Source organism: Melanerpes formicivorus, unplaced genomic scaffold, assembly GCF_026170545.1.
Source record: "Melanerpes formicivorus ecotype bairdi unplaced genomic scaffold, bMelFor1.0.p_v2 SCAF_45, whole genome shotgun sequence".
NCBI lineage: Eukaryota > Metazoa > Chordata > Aves > Piciformes > Picidae > Melanerpes > Melanerpes formicivorus.
In genome coordinates this window covers 4,027,143-4,047,193 of record NW_027142397.1, presented here as the reverse complement: position 1 = coordinate 4,047,193, position 20,051 = coordinate 4,027,143, and the positions used below count along the sequence as shown (strand labels likewise).

Sequence of the window (20,051 nt, the reverse complement as noted above, 5' to 3'; positions counted from 1 at the left end):
ACTAGACCTGGGTTCCATGGGTATTTATATCAAGTTTCCAAGCCCTACCACATCATTTGCTCTCCTCTGAGGAAAGACTCAAGAGAGCTGGGACTGTTTTGTCTTGAGAAGGCTGAGAATGAATATTTATGGACATTGATAATATTCAAGGGGTGGGTGTCAAGATGAAGGTGCCAGGTTCTTTTTAGTGGTGCCTGGTAACAGGACAAGGAACAAAGAGTATAAGCTGGAACATTGGAGGTTCCACCTCCACAGGAGGAGAAACTCCTTTGGTGTGAGGCTGCCTAGAGAGCTTAGGGAGTCTCCTTCTATGAAGAGATTCCAAACCCACCTGGACACGTTCCTATGTGACCTACCCTAGGTAATATTGCTCTGGCAGCGGGGCTGGACTTGCTGATCTCCAGAGGTCCCTTCCAAGCCTTCTCTGATCAGAAATAAATATATTGTGGCAATGAGTTCCACAGGTTACACATGGTGTACAAGTTTTAATTAAAAGTTCAATAATTTAAGACATTTGTTTACAGGCAGCAGTTATCAATTGCTCACTCTGTACATTGCATTTATTTGACATCAACAAGGAGAAAAAAAAAACAACAAACCCAGAACGTTTGGCACAAGAATGCCAAATTTTTTTCCTTCTTCTTTTATTCTTATTATTCTTATTATTTTTGGACACATGAACACAAAATATCCCTGCAGGCTAAAATAAAATTAAAAAAAAAGAAAAATAGAAAGGAAGAAAGAAAGAAGGTATCATAAGAATAAAAACCAATAATAAAAATCAACTCATAAAATACATTGCAAGTTGCACACGACCAGCATCTTACTGCAACATGGGGCTGCTAACCCAGCCAGAAGGAGTACCTCGTATTGCTATAGACATACATCCAGTCCCCAATGAATAAAATACAGCTGGAAACGTTACAAGTCTAACAAGAGAGAAACAAACCAACCAACCAACCAATCCCCCCCCTCCCCCTCCCCCAAAAAAACCCAACCAAACAAAACAACTTACATCAGAAGTCAAAAACAAAAATAATAATGACCAAATGCAAACATCTTACACTGAAATTTTCAGCCTCTAGACATAGAAATATGAAAGTGTCAATAGCAAGGAATAAGAAAGTCTCAAAGTGATATTCACAAGATCTTTCCTCCGATGCACAAGGAAAAAACCTTGTAGTTGAACAGTATTGATACAATGCCCTCCCAGCCCTGCCTTCCTAAAATGAAAGCAGAGCTACTCCCTTGCTATTGAGCAAGAAAAATCCTACAGCACGTCCACAAAGGTAGTTTGGGGTGCGGGTGGTGTTGGTTCTGGCAAACTGGCTCTGAACAGAGATGCCCTTCCCCGGCCCAGGGGCAGAGCCTGAGCGACTCTGACTGCTGTGTGCAGGAGCAGACGTTTGGATGTGGCCACAGGCACGGCCCTGCCTGGTGGCACTCACAACACCTAAGCCAGGCTGCTCGAGTGTTTGAGATGGGCTCACCAGGACTGCCAGAGCTGGGTCAGAATCAGCTGTTCACCAAGCAAGCAGAACTGCTTTGAAAAAGGGCTATCTGCCCTTTATGATCAACCACCCCCTTCCCCAAGTCTTTAAACTTTGCTACATTTAAATCTTTCACACCACAGAGCTAAAACAGTAGCCAACAGGCTTTATTTATTAAAAAAAACCAAACAAACAAAACCCAAACCCCAAAACAAAACACCCTAAGAACTACATCTACAGAATGCACATCTTCCCATTGATTGACACATGCATAACGATTCAGCCAGGCCCAAGGGGTTAGTCCAGACTGGCAAGCCCAACCTCCAGCCTCAGAGTTGCATGGGACAGCGCTGCCAGGACCTTGATCTTGCCATGAGTGGCACGCAATGGTCCTCGACTTGAGAGCTCTTCTCCCAAAGTGCCAGCGCTGCACCCCTTATACAAGGCTGAGTTCAGGTCCTCACCCCATGGCTTGGGGCCAGCCGAGGGCTGACAATCTGGGGTCAAATATTTAGTCCGGTCACAGGCAAACAAAGGAGAGGCTCTCACTTCACTCAATCTGAACTAGGAGTGCTTGGCACTGGACAACTAACTGGTGATAAAATGCAGTGTTTCATTACGCACCCTTGATGAAACCAGCCTCATTCTTGCCTAGTGCACAAACTCAACATAGCGATCTTGGATCCTACCACCTAAGGTGGGTGCAGTTTCTTTTCAAGGTGCCAAAGTTCTCCACGTGTGTTGGGTCAGTCAGAGTTCATTCTAAAAAGTTTGTTTTTCTTTTTGTATTCTCCCTGAACAAGTACTGAGAAAAGCAGCCATCTAGAGCTGAAGCAGCGGTCAGTCTCCCACCCACGTGTCCTGATTTTATTACACAAGTGAGGTATTCTTTAAATAAAAAAGAACCACAACAACAAATAAAACAACAAAAACAAAACCCAAACCTACAAAGAATTCTCTCTTTAAATCTAAACCTGTGCACAGGACATGCCAGGAGCAGAGTTCTCTTCAGTCCCATTTGCAACAGAAACGAAAAAAGTCTAAACTTAACTTACTCCTTGAAAGAAGGTTCTGAAACTGCTTGAAAACTAAGTTCAGTGTACTTGGGTACAACTGAAAGGAGAAAAATAAAAACCCCAGCATTGAGAAATGTAAACTTTTAATTTATTTACAAGCTTAAAGACTGAAGGAAACAGCATTTCCTATTGCTGACATTTGGAGGGGGCTGGTTCCTAAGCTTTGGAACAGCAGACGACTTAGCAGCAAACCCCACACGAGTGTTGGAGACCACAGTGCAATCGTTGGACTTCTCAAACTTTTACCAAAGCAGTGGTGGAGGCTCTACTCAGGGGAGGAAGAAGCTTTTAATCTGCTCTAACTCAGGTTTAACACTAAGAGGGATCTACTTTCAAGGTACTATGCTCATGGATTCCAAGAGTATTCAGTGAAACCAAGCCCCTGTTCTTGATTACACATTGCAGCTGAAAAAAACCAACAAGAGGGAAAAAAAACACCAAGCCAAGCAGATTTAAAAAGAATCCCTAATTTCTAGGCTGGGACAGAATCAGTACATGGGACTCACATGGGTTAAACATGCTGTTGGATGCAGTTGTGGGGGCAACCCAGATTCCCAGGGAAGGGGAAAGAAGAAACCAAAAAACAGGGTCAAAATGCTGGTAACAAGTCCTCAGGTTGCCTGTCACACAATACACTTAGACTGTACAGATTGGCAAACCTTTCCTACACGTAACATCCAGTTTTCCAAGCTTTATAAAAAATGTTGTAGACAGGACACCAACAGTGAATATAAAACAGTTAAAAAGAACCCTTTTAAAAAAAAAAAAGCATGGAGGTGTGTGTGTCTTTTCCCAATGAAGTCTCAAGAAACTGCCAAATCTGCGTGTTCCCCCCCCCAAAAAAAAATACCAGGAGAAGAAAAAAAATCGGTTGGGTTCAACTCATGCACAATCCTCAGCTAGAAAAATTACACTGTTGGGGAAGGGTGAAGGGGAGGGGGGGGCTTAGGAAAAAAAAGGAAGGGGGGTGGGGGGGGAAAAACCCCAAAAAAAGAAAAGAAAAATCAATAGATTTATTGCCAAAGTTAAACCTCCTACGAGAAAAAACGCTTTAAAATCACTTTGATTTATCAAACCACACAGCAGCATCAAGTGGGCACTTTTTGTAAAAGTCTTGCAAAATACCTAAAAGCTAAATTCATTATTATTATTTTTTTTTGTCATTTTTTTTTTAAATCTTTTTTTTTTTAAATCTTTTTTTTTTTTTTTAAATCTTTTTTTTTTTTTTAGGGGAAGAAGGGAGGGAAATGATGGTTCAATAACTTGTGAAGATACCACGGCAGTATTATCTGTAACCATCACAATTAAAAAAGCTACTGACAGGCATCACCACCTGCTTCTATATTACACATTCACAGGAACAAGAACCACCTATTTGAAACTCGCAGGATAGTGCAATTGCTTTTTGTGTTGGGGTTTTTTTTATGTGGGTTTTTTTTGTGTGTTTTTCTTTTGCGTGTTTTTTTTTGTGTGTTTTTGTGTTTTTTTTTCTTGCAGCCTCAAGTCTGCAGAGAGATTTTTTTGTTTTTGTTTTTTAAAAAGGTTAATTAGGAAAAAACATAAAAAGCAAGAAGGAAACCAAACCGAAGGAGGGGCAAAACACAAAACCAACCTGCCAATAGCTGTGAAAAGCGACCTCGGTTCGAAGGCATTTACAGTAGTGAAGTCTTAAAATCTCCCGTTAAAAAAGCAACCCCCTATGGCCCCACGCGACAGGAACGTTTTTGACTGGAGTAAACCATCTTTTGCCATCACACAGGTAACTCACTAAAGCAGTGCACACGGAGAAGGGGAGCAGTCATCGTGAGCAGGCTTGAGGGATGAGAAGAGAACTTAAAAAAACGACAGCAAAATGTTCTCTAGAAACCTTTTCGTGCTGCTGAGTCCCTTGAAAAAACTCCGGGGTGATCAAACCTTTTGCACCTTTTCTTTTCTTTTTGTTTTGTTTTTTTTTTTGAGGTAAAAATTCAGTCCAATGCATCAGAAAAGACAAGTCTATGAATTTCTAGTACTGAAAAAAAAAAATAAACAACCAACTCCAAAGAAACAAATGGCTCAATTGTGTTGGTGCATCAGACGTTGCTGCGATGGACAGATTCAGTGCGACGGTTCAGAGCTGCTGGTAGTGGGCAGCCTGAAATCAACCAGGCCCTCGCTGGAGCAAGTAAGGTGTTCAAAACCATTTCAGGACTGCATGGGTTGGTGGTTTTGCCTCATCTTCCAAAATGCTCTCAAGCAAAATACATGGTGTGCTGAGTATCGTGGTGGATCTGCACTGCCTTTGCCAGAGCTTGAGGGTCGCGGCCGTTGCTCTGTCCTGACACGTGGCTGCCCTCAGCACTGCAAAACCAATGCGCACAAGGAGCCATCAACAGCCTGGCCATGCAGTCTACAGATTCACAGAACAGTTTGGGTTGGAAGGGACCTTAAAGATCATCCAGTTCCAACTCCCTGACAAGGGCAGGGACACCTCCCACTAGCCCAGGTTGCTCAAGGCTTCATCCAACCTGGCCTTGAACACCTCCAGGGAGGGGACCTCCACAACCTCCCTGGGCAACCTGTTCCAGCATCTCACCACTCTCACTGTAAAGAGTTTCTTTCCAGTACCTGTAATTCAGCTCTGTTATCTGGCTACCAAGAAGACAAGGCACAGTTCCTTACCTGTCATGATCTTTGTCCACAAGATGGTATCTGGCCCTAAATGCTACCAGCCTGGCGTAGTAGGCAGGAGCTGGAATGGAGACGGAGCGCGTGCAGCGCACATAGGTGTGACACAGCTGGTAGGTCAGGAGCTGCAGCTCGTCTGCGGTGAAGCAGTTGTCATCCCACAGGACCTGGTAGTGGGAGGGTCGGCTGGTTCCCTGGGGAGAACAGATGAGCAGTCAGCTGGACAGAAGCCACAGAAACACAGAATGACACAGAAGCCCAGCACAGTGGGGTTGGAAGGGGCCTCTGGAATACATCCCGTCCAGCCTCCCAGGATCACAATGTTCATCTGGGTTTGGAATCTGTCTGGAGGAGACTCCACAACCTCTCTGGGCAGCCTGCTCTAGGGCTCCAGCATCCTCAAACCAATAGTTTTCCCTCCTGTTCAGATGGAACCTCTTGGGTTCCAGCTTGTGCTCATTGTTCCATGTCTTTCCACTGAGCACCACTGAAACGAGTCTGGCCCCATCCTCCTGCCCCCCATCCTTTAGCTCTTGCTGAGCACTGATGAGATGTCATCTCAAGCTGCTTTTCTACAGACTCAACAGCCCCAGGGCTGTCAGCTGTCAGCCTGTCCTCAAAGAGATGCTCCAGGCCCCTCAGCATTTTCATAGCCTCCACTGGACTCTCTCCAGTAGTTCTCTCTCTCTCTTGAACTGGGGAGCCCAGAACTGGACACAATACTCCAGCTGTGGCCTCCCTGGGGCACAGCAGAAGGGAAGGAGAACCTCCCTTGACAAACAGAGCTTGTACCTGAAGGCTGCACTTTCAACCAGTGCACTGAAGTGTGAGTGCCAAATAGGCACATGGCTGATGCAGCTGTAAGTGTGCCAAGCTATAAACAGAAGCAACATTACTCATCAGAACAATGCTAAGGGTTTAGTCCTTGCAGCCTGGGCAGCAGAACTGAAACATTACCTGAATTCCTGCATGGCTACAGAGGTAAAAGTCAAATTCAGAAGGATGTGTGATCGTGCTGTCCACAGTAGTGCCTGCTGGTACATTGCCACTCTTACCCACCTAGGGAGGAAAGTTTATTATTAGCCCACAGGCTTTTTTTTTTGAAAATGACCCAAAAATACCTCCTAAGGTAGGCTCTGCTTAAAGCTGTTTGAGAATTTACTGCTCAGAAAGGTGGAAAAATTTTAAGGTCATTTACATAGGAGGAATTAAATGTTCTCTGAGAGTTCCTTTTTAGAAACTTCACCAAATCCAACTGGTGTGTCATCAGAGAGAAAGAAAATACTTGCCAGTACCATTAGAACTGCAGAGTGGGATAAAGCCTACACAAGTAATTTAGGATCTTCAGAACCTGCAGGTTTGCTGAAATAAATCTATTTCATATCCTTGTTTGCACTCAGCCCCCCCCTGAGATCTGCATTTTTAAAGCAAAGTTGAAACCAGGGACTTTCCTAAAGGCTCCTTAGCTAGCTTGTGGATTTGTGCCGGGGCCAAATCTTACAAACCCATCTAGGGACAGCACAGGCCACAAACTGAACAACTGGCTCAGTTTACAGACAGGAGTCCCAGCCTGAAAAACCCAGGCTGCAGCTCCAGGTACACAAACACAGGGATATGGAGTATCCCTGCTCCAAAAGGGGCTGGGAACAAGCTGTTCCATCTGCTGCTCCATCTAAAGCGACAAAAAAACCCAAGGAGGAAGTGGTTATTTTGGTACAGAAAACCTGCTCCTGTGCAGAACTGCTGCTGCTTGTACGGATTGATTCAGTGCTGGTGGGCAAAAGGGATACCACCCCACTTAACCAAACAACAACTACTTTCCTGTTGCCATCACCTCCTCCTTATGTAGTCAACATTACTTGCCCTTTCAGTTTTGTCAGCACAGAACAGCCTGGTGTGGTGCCTTTTCTGCACAACAATGTAGGTTATTCCTGGTCTATAATCTTCTTCCAAACTAATGCAGGCCTTACGGATCGCTATCAGCTCTGGCCAAGCTACCTGCAAGTAGAAGATGCAATTATTAGGTGCTGAATTCAGTACACATTCTATTATGTTTTTTCCACATAGAAATGTCAGTTTGCAAGGAATATGACCTAACAAGATAATTGCAGCTCTTCCCCAGGCTAAACAGCCCCAGATCTCTCAGCCTTGCCCCCTCGCAGTCACCTCAGCATCTTCATAGCCCCTTGCTGGACTCTGCCCAGTAGTTCCCTGTCTCTCTTGACTAGGAAACTCAGATCTGGACACGGTACTCCAGGAAATATTCCTTCTGCTTGACCTGAACTCAGTGTGACTGTTCACTGTCCCCATAACAGAACCAATCTGCAGATACAGATTTTTTTCAAGGGCCAATCCCTTTATACAAGCAACAAGAAATCATCAGACAATACCTGCTTCATCTGTCCCTCTGATACTCCTCCTCTGTAGTAAATGATCCTGGTGGGCTTGAAACGAGTGGACTTGTAGAACTGGATCAACAGCTCTCGCACCATGTTGGTGAGGTCCTGTATGACCTCCTGGCTGTAGAGCAGCTCCTGGGAGGTCTCCTGGCGGGAGGTCTGGACACGCACGGTGGCGCAGTACCGGCTGGGGTGCCCGTCCATGCTGCCCACCACTGCCGCTATCGATGGCTTCTTCCCATCCCCAGCAGGAGGGTGAGTGACATCTGCTCCCAAAAAGATCACTGGCTGCTGGAACACTGATGGCCTGTTGGATCCAGGAAAATAACAAAGAATGGGGTTGAGGAAGGAAAAAAAATGCTGCAACTGAATCAAGTGTATCCAAACCACTCAACAGAACTAAAACCCTGCCAGGAGCTTTACAAAGTTCTCTGCTTCAATCTCTTTTAACCCAGAGAGAACAGAAAGTGAAAAAGGCAAGGGGGAAAAGCAGGCAGTTACAAGCACTCATCAGAAGTCATTCCTCCTTTTCATCCAGTTTGGAAGGAAACAGAGGGTGCTTAAGGAGTTGAGCAGAGGAAAGGCAGAGGGGAAAAAAGCCTTTGTCAGCTTGTTTGCACACACAGTGTGTCTGCTCACTAGGCAGACTCTGAATGCAGAAGCATCCTTCTCTGTCCACTCCAGACTCTGCATTTCTAAAGCAGGCAGCATTTTGACAGGAGTCATTGCAGCTGACACAACAAACTGACATCCCTTTGCTTAACAAACCAGACTTGAAGGAGAGCTTTAGATTCAATCTCACCTTTGATGAGGCACCAGCACATTGTTGATTCCTCCAAGCTTTGCATTTATCTTCAGACACAGGTTGGAGAGCGTTTGTGGTGAGGTTTTTACCACATTCTTTACCTGAACACACTGAGTGGCCATTCCTAGGAGAGTGTCACCAACCCGCTTTACTTCGGCTGTGACAGAAAGAGAAGTTAGTGGTTGCAGTTACCTGCAGTCAGGGGTTCCAGCTGCCTTCTTTTATTAATTTTTGCTTTCAAATGCTACCACAATTCAGATCCTTAAAAGTTCCCTGACAAATGTTCAGTACCATCTCTGGTAACATACAAGTATCACATCTCCAAATCCCCCTTTCAAACAGCAGAATCATAGATTTGTAGAACGGTCTGCGTTGGAAGAGACCTTAAAGATTCCAACCTCCCTGCCATGGGCAGAGACACCTTACACTAGCCCAGGTTACTCAAGGTCTCATCCCAACCTGGCCTTGAACTCCTCCAGGGAGGGGGCATCCATGACCTCCCTGGGCAACCTGTTTCAGTGTCTCACCACCCTCACTGTGAAGAATTTTTTCCCCTAATTTCCAGTCTAAATCTGCCCTCCTCAAGCTTCAATCCATTCCCTCTCATCCTATCACAACAATCCCTTGTAAAAAAGTCTCTCCCCAGCTTTCTTATAAGCCCCCTTCAGGTCCTGGAAGGCCACTAAAGGGTTTCCCCAGAGCCTTCTTTCCTACTGCCTGTTCTGCCTCCTTCCCACTACTGAAATGCAGAACAAGCTGCCCACTCTCTGCACGACTCATGGACACTTCCCAGCCTCCCCTCCGTACCGTACACCGGCGTCTTTCCAGGCAGGATCACCACGATCAGCTGCAGCCCCACATAGGTCAGCTTCAGATGTTTAAACATGGGCTCCACACTGTCTGCCCCCTGGGCATATTTGCAGAAGCAGGGCTGGCCTTGGATGGGCATCCCGGCGTCCTTGGAGATCTTGCGCAGCTGGTCCGTGAAGCTCCTGGAGATGACAAACCTGGCTCTGTCCTGCCCTTTTCACTGGGTCAGCATTTCGCCTTTGGTTTATCAACAGGATCTAAGCTCTTGCAACTATTTCACAGCCCTTCCAAGCTGACACTAGTCCCTATCTGTTAGCAGTTCTGTCACTCTGAGGAACTCATGTGATTCTAATCCTGCTGGAGGACATTTCATAAGCTTGATGCTGTAATTTTAGAAGTTTTGATGAAACAAACACACATTTGGAGTTGGATGTTCTGAGGCAGGTTCCCAAACTAATCCTGGTGGCTCTAATACATTTTCATTCATCCACCAAACTTATCTAAGCATGATTTTGGCTGCACATTTCAGAGGTTCACACAACCTTGATCTTTAGGATTCTGTAGAGTAATCTGAAGGACCAGGGGGGAGGGGGGAAAAAAGTGGCACATGTTGCTTGGGAGGCAGTAAAGGTCAAGGAAGAAAAATAGCTCAGATTTTAGAATGGAAGGCCACAGTCAGTTATTTGTAGAAACAACAGGATATGAGTAGAATGTAGATTCCAGAGCAGGAAACATAGCCTCAGTGGTGAGGGATTTAATGCTTTTCCATCAAGTTAAGAACTTTGTCATAGCCTCCTCCCAGGTTGTAAAACATTTAAGACACTGCAGGACTGTCTAGTCCTCTTTTTACTATTAGATGCATTAAAACCAAGTGATACTGCAGATCATCCTTCAGATATAGGAGGAGAATAAACCCTGAAATAAATAGGGAAATACTTACTTCAGCAAGTCTTCCCTGCATTGTTTCTGAGGAGCGAAACAAGCAACAGCCCAAACTTTAATCTCAATGCCAGCATAGAACTGTTTCCCTCTCATGTCCCACACACCTTGGTTTGGTGTGGCCACAGTCTTGTTCTAGGTAAAAAAACAAAAGGCAAATGAAAAGTAAACCAAAAGAGCTGTACTGCTTGTTTTGCTGATAGCAGAAGAGAAGAGATAGAAAATAAAGAGTCCAAGTAACCTCAGGACAAGGCACTTCACAAAGCATGGAAAACTCACCCTGCCTCCATATTGCAGCATGGGTGCTGGCAAAACTCTGCCTGTCAGCTCTGTCATTTCATTATGGACAACGATGCCAAACTCCTTCAGATAGGGATCTGGCCCACCAACCATGCTGTTACTTTTCACCTAGTGACAAAAAATGGATTTATGTCATTCCATCTAATGCTTCAGGTGCCTCTGTCCTCTCTGCCACGAACAGGATTTCTATCTACACAGAATGGTAGGGGTAGGAAGGGACCTCTGGAGATCAAGTCCAACCTGAGAGAAGGTCACACAGGAACATGTCCAGGTGGGCTTGGAATGTCTCCAGAGATGGAGACTCCACCACCTCTCAGGGCAGCCTGTTCTCATGCTCTGTCACCCTTAAATCAAAGAAGTTTTTCCTCATGCTTAGATGGAACTTCCCATGGTCAAGTTTGTGCCCATCACCCCTTGTCCTGTCTCTGGGCACCCCTGAAAAAAGACTTGTTTTAAAGAAGACAGAATTTTTAACCTCTGCAGTTCTTGGTTGTTCTGTTCATGACTCTATGTGCTACTGGAAGAGCCACAGGCAGTGACACTGTGACTGCTGAGCTGGGAAAGCCACTTACGAGTCTGCTGATTTCCTCCTGTCGGTCCGGGGCAGATCTTGCAGTTGCTTTGATCATGGTGGAAGTCTGATTGTCTGTGAGCTTCTTGATGCACCTCTGGCCTGCCACGATGTTGCACACCTGCATGGAACACAGAGGAGTGACATGACACTGTGTGACACAGAATCATGGAATGCTTTAGGTGGAAGGGACCTGTAAAACTTATCCAGTCCAGTCCCTTCACAGTGAGCAGGGATGTCTTCAGCTGGATTGCTCAGAGCCCCATCCAACCTGATCAGGAATGGTTTCAGGATCGGGCACCTACCACCTCTCTGAGCAACCTGGGACAAGATCTCACCACCCTCAGTGTGAAAAATGTCTTCCTTGCAACTAAAATGTCCACCCTTTTAGTTTATAAACCATAACAGACCTTGCTAAACTGTAACAGACCCTGCTAAAAAGTCTGTCTCCAGCCTTCTGCTCAGCCCTTTATGCACTGAAAGGCCACAAGATCCCCCTACAGCCTCTTCTATACTCAGAGGATTCACCACAGTGCAAGAGAAAGCCAGATTCTTACCTCAAGTGGTAAGTATGTGTGTTTCTGTTCCTGTCCTACTTGGAGACAGGGAAGGTGAGGATATTTTAGCTGCAGACTGTACTTCTGCTTAAAATACTGAGCTACTGTGCACTCCATAGCCTGCCCATTTTCCAGCTGCAGAGGAAACCTACAAAGGACATTTGTTCTGGTTAGAATTTTCAAGACTTTTTTTTTTAAAGGAAAAGATGGTATGGAAAATTTCTTTTCCTTAGCTACTGGATCTCTTCTCTATGAAAAGTTTGGGTTTTTAGACTATATACTGCATTTTTCGTAGCTACTTTAAAAATTATATTATAACTATGTTTAAAGCCCAGGGATTCAGCTTCACTTTTCCTAGGTGAAAGGCAGTAAAAGAGGTCTAAATGTTTATTATTCCTCTGCCCCACTAAAACTAAACACCTTTGAACAGCCCCAGAGCTGCTTCACCTCCAGAACTGGCTATTCTTGCACAAAGAGGTTCATGACTTTAAGAAAGCACTCCTAGATTCCTAGAAGGGCTTGGGTTGGAAGGGACCTTAAAGAGCATCTAGTTCCAATTCCCTCAGAATGGGCAGGGACACCTTCCACTAACCCAGGTTGCTCAAGGCTTCATCCAACCTGGCCTCAAACACTTCCAGGGAAGGGGCATCCACAACTTCCCTGGGCAATCCGTTCCAGTGTCTCACCCCCCTCATCCCCACTGGTGTACGTACGTCTGGTGGCTGGCCGGCCGCCGGGTCACGTTACACACGCGGTACTTCCTCTTCATCTGCCCACAGTGGGTAACCTCCACTTTTAGACCTGAAAACCCAACACAAAAGTCACCTAAATAAATTCAGGTGTAGGAATTACCTTTGAAAAAGATGAAGGCAAAAAACCCAAAAGCACAGGCCTGCTGCTCAAGGGCTTCGCCCATTTTCCTCACAATGCACCATGAGCAGGCCTGCAGTGCTTTGTGGCAGCAGCTTTAGAACAAGCCTTTACCTCTGATTTCTTTGGTAAACTTGACACGCTGGGAGTCTGTAAGAGGTTTGGTCTGTTCATTGATGTTCTGAATGTCCAACACCTCACACATGAACTCAATGATAGGCTGAGCACGATAGAAAGCAGTTGCTGACACTAAGATTTAAAAAAAAAGAATAAAACAGGACTTAATTTAGAAGCAGGAAGAACTCTGTTCCGTTAAGGAGACAGAGTTTCCTACATACCATCGATGTTTAGCATCATGTTCCACATGGCAGGCCTGACTGACTGGTGGAAACCAAACCAGACCTCCCTGCCACCTCCCAGGGGGTGGTAATAACCTTCAGGGGGGGAGAAAAAAGAGCGACCCACAGGAGTGTACCTGAAAAATAAGAAAGACAATTTGTACTTTGACAACTCCTTTCCAATACTCCTTTTTACATCTCTGCCTATGGCATTTAAAACACATTTCTATAGCACAGTACAACTGTGGGAGCTAATTCATCGGGGCGCACAAAGCCTTTCGTGACAGTGCTGGCTACAGCAAATTCCCCTTAGAAATATGACCAGCAGACACAAGTCCTGAGTTCAGATCAGATTTCCCTCTTCTAGGGCATATTTGTGAGGCAGGGGTTGAATTACACAACTGCATCACTCATCCCTTCTACCTTAGCGAAGAGGAACAGCAGCCAGTCCTGACGGACACAAGTGTTAAGACAGGCACAAGACCAAGGCAGGCAGGAAGGCACCCAAAGCACCCACCTCATGGAGGGAAGGTGCCGAGTGATCACGTCAAGAGCCTGCACAGAATCTTCAGGAACTTCATTCAAGTGCCCAGCCAGAGCTTCCAGCAGCAGCTGAAGGCTGACGACTGACACCCACTGAATGGAGACTTTAAATGTCTGGTCCTTGCCCTCTCCTGGGAGTGTCACCTCCATATCCACCTGACACAGAACAGAATTAAGCACAAGCTTTCATTATGGATTGCAGATCATCCCAGAACTGGGCAATGATGTATTTTTCTCTTAGCATTCTTTGGATCTGTATTTTTTACACTGTTTGTCTTATTCTCTTAAAATATTACAATCAGTTTCCATAGGATTCCCAAATCTTGGAATTATTAATCTCAGAAATGGCACTGAGGTATCTTTGAGTGCAAATTTTAAGCAGCAATTAGTATGGTGACATCAAAGCTCTGGAGAATTGTGAGTCAAGTTTTTTCTTAAGTCAATCAATTCACAACAAGATGTCTTGAGAACCAAACAGAAAGGCAAGAAAACCTCTTGGTCAAAAAGAAGACTCACAAATCTCAGAGTTCCAGCACAGCATTTGGGATCATTCTCACACCGTGCCAGTGTGAGCTCATCCTACCTGTTCCTCATGGCACTGTACCACCAATAACCAGACCCTGGGGAGGAGAGAGAATGGGGTTTGGTTTCCTATCAGGACTGGTCATTACAGACTGTAATCTATCAGAGGTAGAGTGCTGGTGAGCACAGCCCAGAACAGGAAGAGCCAGTACAGCTGATATGGTTGTCCTTATGGAACAGGAGGAGATATCTCCACAGCGCAGCCTATTTCTCATCCATAATGACTTTTATCATTTTGCAACAGAATGGGGGTTAAAACTGAGAGAAGGGAAGCTTCTATTAGGGTGAAAAAAGGTCAATCTGCCTGAAGCTGAAAGAGCACAATGCTAGCTCACACACTCACTGTCAAACTTTCCAGGGGAAGAGCTGGAAGTCAGACACTTAAGTAAAAGACCACTTAAGTTCCTAGAGATCCCTGATGGGCACTCTCTAGTGTTTCCAAGATGACACCAAGAGGTGTGACAGCTTTGGGGGGGTGTTTATGACAATAAGAGAACACTTTGCAAATGACACTGTAACAGTTTCCTTACAGAAGCATAGACCTGCCCCTGGTGACACTCACTCTGTCCCGGCCGATGGGTAAGGGGTGAGCTGTGTACATGTTGCGCTTCCCATCGTACCCAGGCTGCCGATCCCCAAATATCTGCATCTTGAAGTGTCTCACCATGGTATCCACCACCTCTCTGCAGAGTTAGGTCAAAGAACAGAAGATCTAGCAATAGTCTTACACAGTCTAATATTAATTTCTCATATTTTCTTAAATGAGCAAGGTAGGAGAAACAACAATGCAGCAAACACCCCCCCCAGGGTAGCAGCTCAAGAGCTTTACAAGTCATCTCCAGAGCAAGACACCCAGGTTTCCACACTGAGGTGGAAAGGTTTTTGTCAGCAGGGACACAGCCAAAACAGGCAATGGGATCTGGAGAGCTGTTCAAACACAGGAGCAAAGATAAGCATATACTTTGGGATGAGGAGAGTGCTCTGTGGGTTGGTTCTACTGACAAAGCACCCACATGAGGACCCTAAGAGGCTCTGCGTCAATCTGCAAGCTGAATTCCCTCCCCTCAGCTGCTGGCACACGTTTGTATAACAGGCTGTGGACCAATTAGCAGGGACTGGAAAATAAACCCAGCTGTAGTTCAAGGCTTTGTACATTTCCTAGAGCCTTCAGAGGACAGGCCAATTGCAAAACTCTTCATAAAAATAAGGAGAATATTGTATTATGGTTCAGTGCCCAGCAGCTGCTGCCCATCGCACAGACACTCCCTGGCCTTCGGCGGCTGAAGGATTTCCAGGATCAACAGTTTGCTCACACTGAGGCACAGAGACTGTGGCACTTTTGAATTAAATGACTCCTACCTGTTGACTCTTCGGGGGCGTTTCTCTGGTTTGATATCTACATCGTAGTGATAAACATCAATCTTGGGGATCTGAACCTGAAAGTGATTGGCAAGGAGGCGGATGGGTTTCCCAACAGTTCCCAGGCCCGGGCGGCGGGGTGGCTGGAAAAGGCTTGCTGGGGGCCCTGGGGAAGTCAAATAAATATGTATGAGGTGTAATCGATCCTTCAGTGCTGTATCCTTTTAGGTGCACTGTGGCTGACTCTCTGACAGGGCAGAGAGAAATCCTAAGTAGCTTTCTGAGGTTGCAAATGGAGGCGTTCCAAGTGGCTCAGCCTTCCAGCTTCTCTGAACTGCCAGTGAAAAACCACGTTCCCTAAAGCACACAGAGGACAGAGCCACAACTCACTCTCAAAACTAATGATATTTATTCATGACTGTGGGTGTGAACTTCACAGAATCCTGAGATGGAACCCAACCATTTACATCTTACATATTTTTAGGCCATGTAAAGATAAATACATTCCTACCATTACCTCTAGAACCCGCCCACAGCCACACGAGCCACATTTTTTTCCATCATTTCCAGCACAGGTTTAAAGTTCAGCTGTCAGTGGCTGTCACTTTTGGCATACTTAGGACATTACCCCAATTTTTTATCTGAAAATTGGTATTAGCTGGAAACGGGTAAGAGATATTTTGATTTTAAGCTAAATTTAAACCATATTTCAATACCGAATCTGGGTTGAAAGAGTTTTGTTCCTCCCTTAACACTATGAACACATCACTTTAAAGGAGTGAAAGACTTTTTTCCCCTTTTAAAATTTCAGCCAATTTAAAATTCCAACAAAAAGGGAAGGACTGAGGGAAGGGTCAGGCTTTCTAAGAGTAAGGGAGAAAGCATAAAGGCAGACACAGGCTCTGAATAGATGTGAAGAAGATAATGTGTTTGGACAAAAGAGCTTCAGGTAGAGTTCTAAGGAGGAAATTATTGGAGGTTTGAAAAAAGTACTCAAACTTGTCTCACTCATAAAACTAGCTAGTCACTAGTTAAGTCTTTAGTTAAGTGTTAAGATCTTAGATACCATGTTAACAAGATTAAACAGATGTTTTTAAAATCAATCTCAGTCTCAGCTGACACTGCACATCAAGCCTTTTCCTGGATTTGGTCTACATCTGCCAGTGCTTAGCGTGACTGAAGCTTCTTCCATCTGTTGTAGAGTAGCGAAGGAGAGGGGGAGAACGTGTCAGAAGACAACAAAGCAATAATAAACTAATAAAACATAGGGCTAATTTAGTATCATAAAATAGTGTTAATCTGCCTGTATCCATTTAAGTCAAAGCTTTACAGTTGCTATCCAGAGGGAAGAGAAGCTACAGGAAGATTAAACTCCTATCTGGGTACACTTCAGGGTGCAGCAATAAACTTTAACACAACCATAAACCAAACCTAGGACCAAATCCAAGGAGCCTTCTCCACTGGGTTTATAAAACATACAGTGGCTACTGCATTAACAGTTAAAATCACCAGCCTGAGGACACTAACCCCAGAGTATTTAGAGCATATAAATGGCTGTAGCCCACCCATCACCAGCCAAAGCTAGGGTGGCTGCTGGGGCCACAGTCATCCCACACCACATCTCACAGGCTCTGCAGCCGCAGGACTGCCTGGGATCCTCCAGGAGCAGCTCAGCAAGCCCCAGTTACACCGGCTGTGGGGCACAGCTAGCACTGCAAAACCCTGCAGCTGCCTCGACAAGCATGAATCATTGAGGGCAGTCGAAGTTATGTGGATACTACAGAGATGATCCATTAATCCTGTGCTAATTAGTCTGAAGTAAGTGCAGGCACTGACCTCCTGCAAGAGATTAAATGACAACTATATTTACCCATTTTCCTCCCTCGGTATTGACAAGTTCTGTAAACAAGCATGGCAAGGCTGACCTCGGTCGGGTTAGATCAAAGGAGGTAATAAACTTTCCTTTCTGAAGTTATTTCTCAAAGGATTCCAGGAATCAAGCTAAACCCAGTTTTCCCAACTGAAGGCAGGTTGCCCTGCAAGTTACACTTATTTTATCAGGATTTTAACCTGATCAGCCTGCCCATGGTTATATTATAGCTGCTGTTAGCCTTTTAATTTCTTCTACTCTGTGTCAATTCTGGACTAAGCATCGCAACCACGTTACTTCAGACAGGAAGCAATTTCACTCACTAAACTGAAAGAGGATCTGCTTATGTAGTAGGAAGTCAGAAAGAACACACTGCATCCTACAAATACACAGCAGCCTCTCTGAGTCAGACCTCCACTACCTTAAAATCTGGATTTTTCTGGAACTGCACCTTTGTATCAATAAGCATTTCCTATCCCACCAAAGCTAACATCACTTCAATGATACCGACAGTTTGAACAGGAACTTGACAGATAAACTGCACAGAATACTTCGGTCAAGAGCTACCTCTTGCAGACATTTGACAGGACAATAATCACAGAGCATGTCACAAGCAGGAAAATGCCATATAGAAAGCTCCAATATTTAACCAAAGCTTATGTTAAAACAATAACAACAACAGGAGGTACAACCTTAACCTCTTAGTAATTACTCAATGTCAAAAATGCAACTTCTTATCGAACAGTTTACAGGACTCATCTGCAGTAGGGCATTACCCACAGCCCTACTACATGTGCTTCCTCTGAGCCCAGCCTGGCCACCTTCTCTGCTCCCGGCCGGGGAAATTACGCTGTAGCTCGGGCACAGACCTTCCCCCGCAGCCGGCCGGCCGCTCAGCAGGCGCTGGAAGGGGCCATGCAAACCTCGCAAAGTTTACCGACCTGCTGCAGTTCCTCTTTCGAGGGAAGCGGCCGGCGGCTGCCGATTCGCCTCCGCGCCCACTAGCCTGACTGCCCCGACGCCAGAGGGAGGCCCGCTCGGGGTCACCCGCGGGCCCGGCCTGCATCACCCGCCGGACTGCCCGCCGGCGAACGCCCGCCGACGGCAGTGGCAGCCCCGGGCGGGCCCGCGGCCTCCTTTCCCCGCAATGACACGGCCCGCCGGGCCCAGCGCCGGGCCCGCGCCTGACAGGGCCGGTGCCGACCGCGACCCGTCAGGCCTCGGCCGGCCAGGACCCTTCCTTCCCCGCGCCATGCCCCGCTCCGCGCCCCCACGGCTCTCACCGGGTCCCAGCGCTTCCATGGCGGCGGCGGCGGCCTCGCTGCGGTCTCCCCCGGCCCCGCCGACCGCCCCGGGCCCCGTCGCCGGCCCCGCCGCCGCCGCGTAGCGCTTGATCTCGGGAATATTGGCTCCGGGGTGGGGGCCTTGCGGGGGAACAGGGGCCGCGGCGGCGGCGGGGCGCGGGGAGGACGAGGAGGACGAAGAGGTGGAGGAGGAGGAGGTCGACGACGAAGAGGGGGCGCGGCGGGGACCGATCCCCGCGCTCCGCTTCCCCGAGCGGCGGCGCAAACAATCCCCCCGCTGCGCCGCCGCCGAGCCCGTGCGCGCCCCCGCCGCCGCCAGCACGCGCCGCCGCCCCCCCGTGCGCGCCCCCCGCCTCCCGGGCGACGAGGAGGAGGAGGAAGAGGAGGAGGAAGGAGGAGGAAAAGGCCCCTCCACGCTGCCCTGCTGCCGCCGACTCGCGCACACGCGCCACCCCTCTGCCCGCGGGAGCGCGCACGCCGCCCCGCACCCTTTCTACGCTGGCGCGGCACAGCGGCCGGCAACAGGTGACGGTGGAAGCTTCCCGTGCGCGGCCCCGCCTCTCGCGTTAGGGATCCTCCTCAGAGGGCGATGGGAGCGCGGCCTCCGTTCCCTGCCGGTGCTTTACCGCGTTCCACAACCGGCACCAGCGACGGAACACGCGGACGCACCCTGAGGCCGGCTGCCCTGGTGCCTTCCTGATTCAACAATGCCAAGGGCCAGGTCCTGCGCTCGGGTCACAACGATCCCATGAAGGCTTCAGCCTGGGAGCAGTGGCTGGGAAATGCCCACTGGAAAAGTACCCGGGGGTGCCGATTGACAGCGGCTGGAGATGAGCCAGCAGTGTGTGCCCAGGTGGCCAAGAAGACCACCAGCATTCTGGCCTCAATCAGCAAGTGTGACCAGCAGGACCAGGACAGTGATCGGTGGCTGCCCACTAGCTGGCATGGAGATCAATAGCAGCCATGGGACACCACCCAGGAGCCACCTGGAAAGCACCATCAGCCTGTGTCTCACGGATTCGTAGATTTCTCGCCAGGTTTGAAAACTATTCCTAATGTAGTATTGAAATTACAGTCTTAAGTACAATAAACTGTTCGATAGTATTTTTCTTTAACTGACAGAATGCCTAGAAAGTTCCCCTAATTCCAGGAATTTGCACTCTCAGTTGGTAGTTACTAGTTACCACCGGCAAATACCTGACAGATGCCCGGGAGCAGGTCTGCAGCCTCCACAGGTGATGCAGCATCAGAGACAGGCTCACAGCGGCAGGGCCAGGCTACCCTCACAACTGAGGCCTCTTCAGAGACATAGCCTGGCCGTAGCTCTGAGGAGCTGGTGCCCCTCAGGAGGCCGGGCTTGCAGATCCCAGCGGCACCCACACAGTCCGGTAGCGCACCAGCTCATATCCACGGGGCTCCGGGAGCCGGTACCCGGCCCCACCAGCCCGCTCAGCGTTACCCCGCACCTCACCCTAACCGCCAGGAGCGCGACACAGGGCGGGCTCACCACCTCGAAGCGTGAACGATGATTGGGCCAGACGAGGAGGGCAGGACTACGCCAGAAGGAATCT

The 20,051-nt window shown here is 47.4% G+C and overlaps 1 protein-coding gene across 1 annotated transcript; it reads right to left on the bottom strand.

Annotated features, from left to right (window-relative positions):
- Positions 1 to 465: 465 nt before the first annotated feature.
- Positions 466 to 18,902, bottom strand: AGO4 (argonaute RISC component 4). The gene is made up of 18 exons (XM_068159340.1): positions 18,460 to 18,902; positions 15,307 to 15,472; positions 14,510 to 14,630; positions 13,340 to 13,521; positions 12,823 to 12,959; positions 12,599 to 12,733; positions 12,328 to 12,415; positions 11,615 to 11,762; positions 11,059 to 11,178; positions 10,466 to 10,594; positions 10,188 to 10,321; positions 9,245 to 9,429; positions 8,435 to 8,594; positions 7,624 to 7,939; positions 7,097 to 7,231; positions 6,191 to 6,292; positions 5,228 to 5,427; positions 466 to 4,906 (listed from the first exon to the last, which is right to left on the bottom strand). The coding sequence occupies exons 1-18, from the start codon at positions 18,476 to 18,478 to the stop codon at positions 4,798 to 4,800; spliced, it is 2,586 nt and encodes an 861-aa protein (XP_068015441.1). The 5' UTR covers positions 18,479 to 18,902; the 3' UTR covers positions 466 to 4,797.
- Between the last annotated feature and the right edge of the window lie 1,149 nt (positions 18,903 to 20,051).

Bases quoted from the DNA above. Each gene is read 5' to 3' on its own strand.
- AGO4 (XM_068159340.1), bottom strand. The intron at 10,595-11,058 runs GTAAGTGGCTTT...TTTTGTCACTAG, and splicing joins AGGAGGAAATCAGCAGACTC to GTGAAAAGTAACAGCATGGT. The intron at 9,430-10,187 runs GTAAGTATTTCC...TGTCATCTCCAG, and splicing joins TGCAGGGAAGACTTGCTGAA to GAGCTTCACGGACCAGCTGC.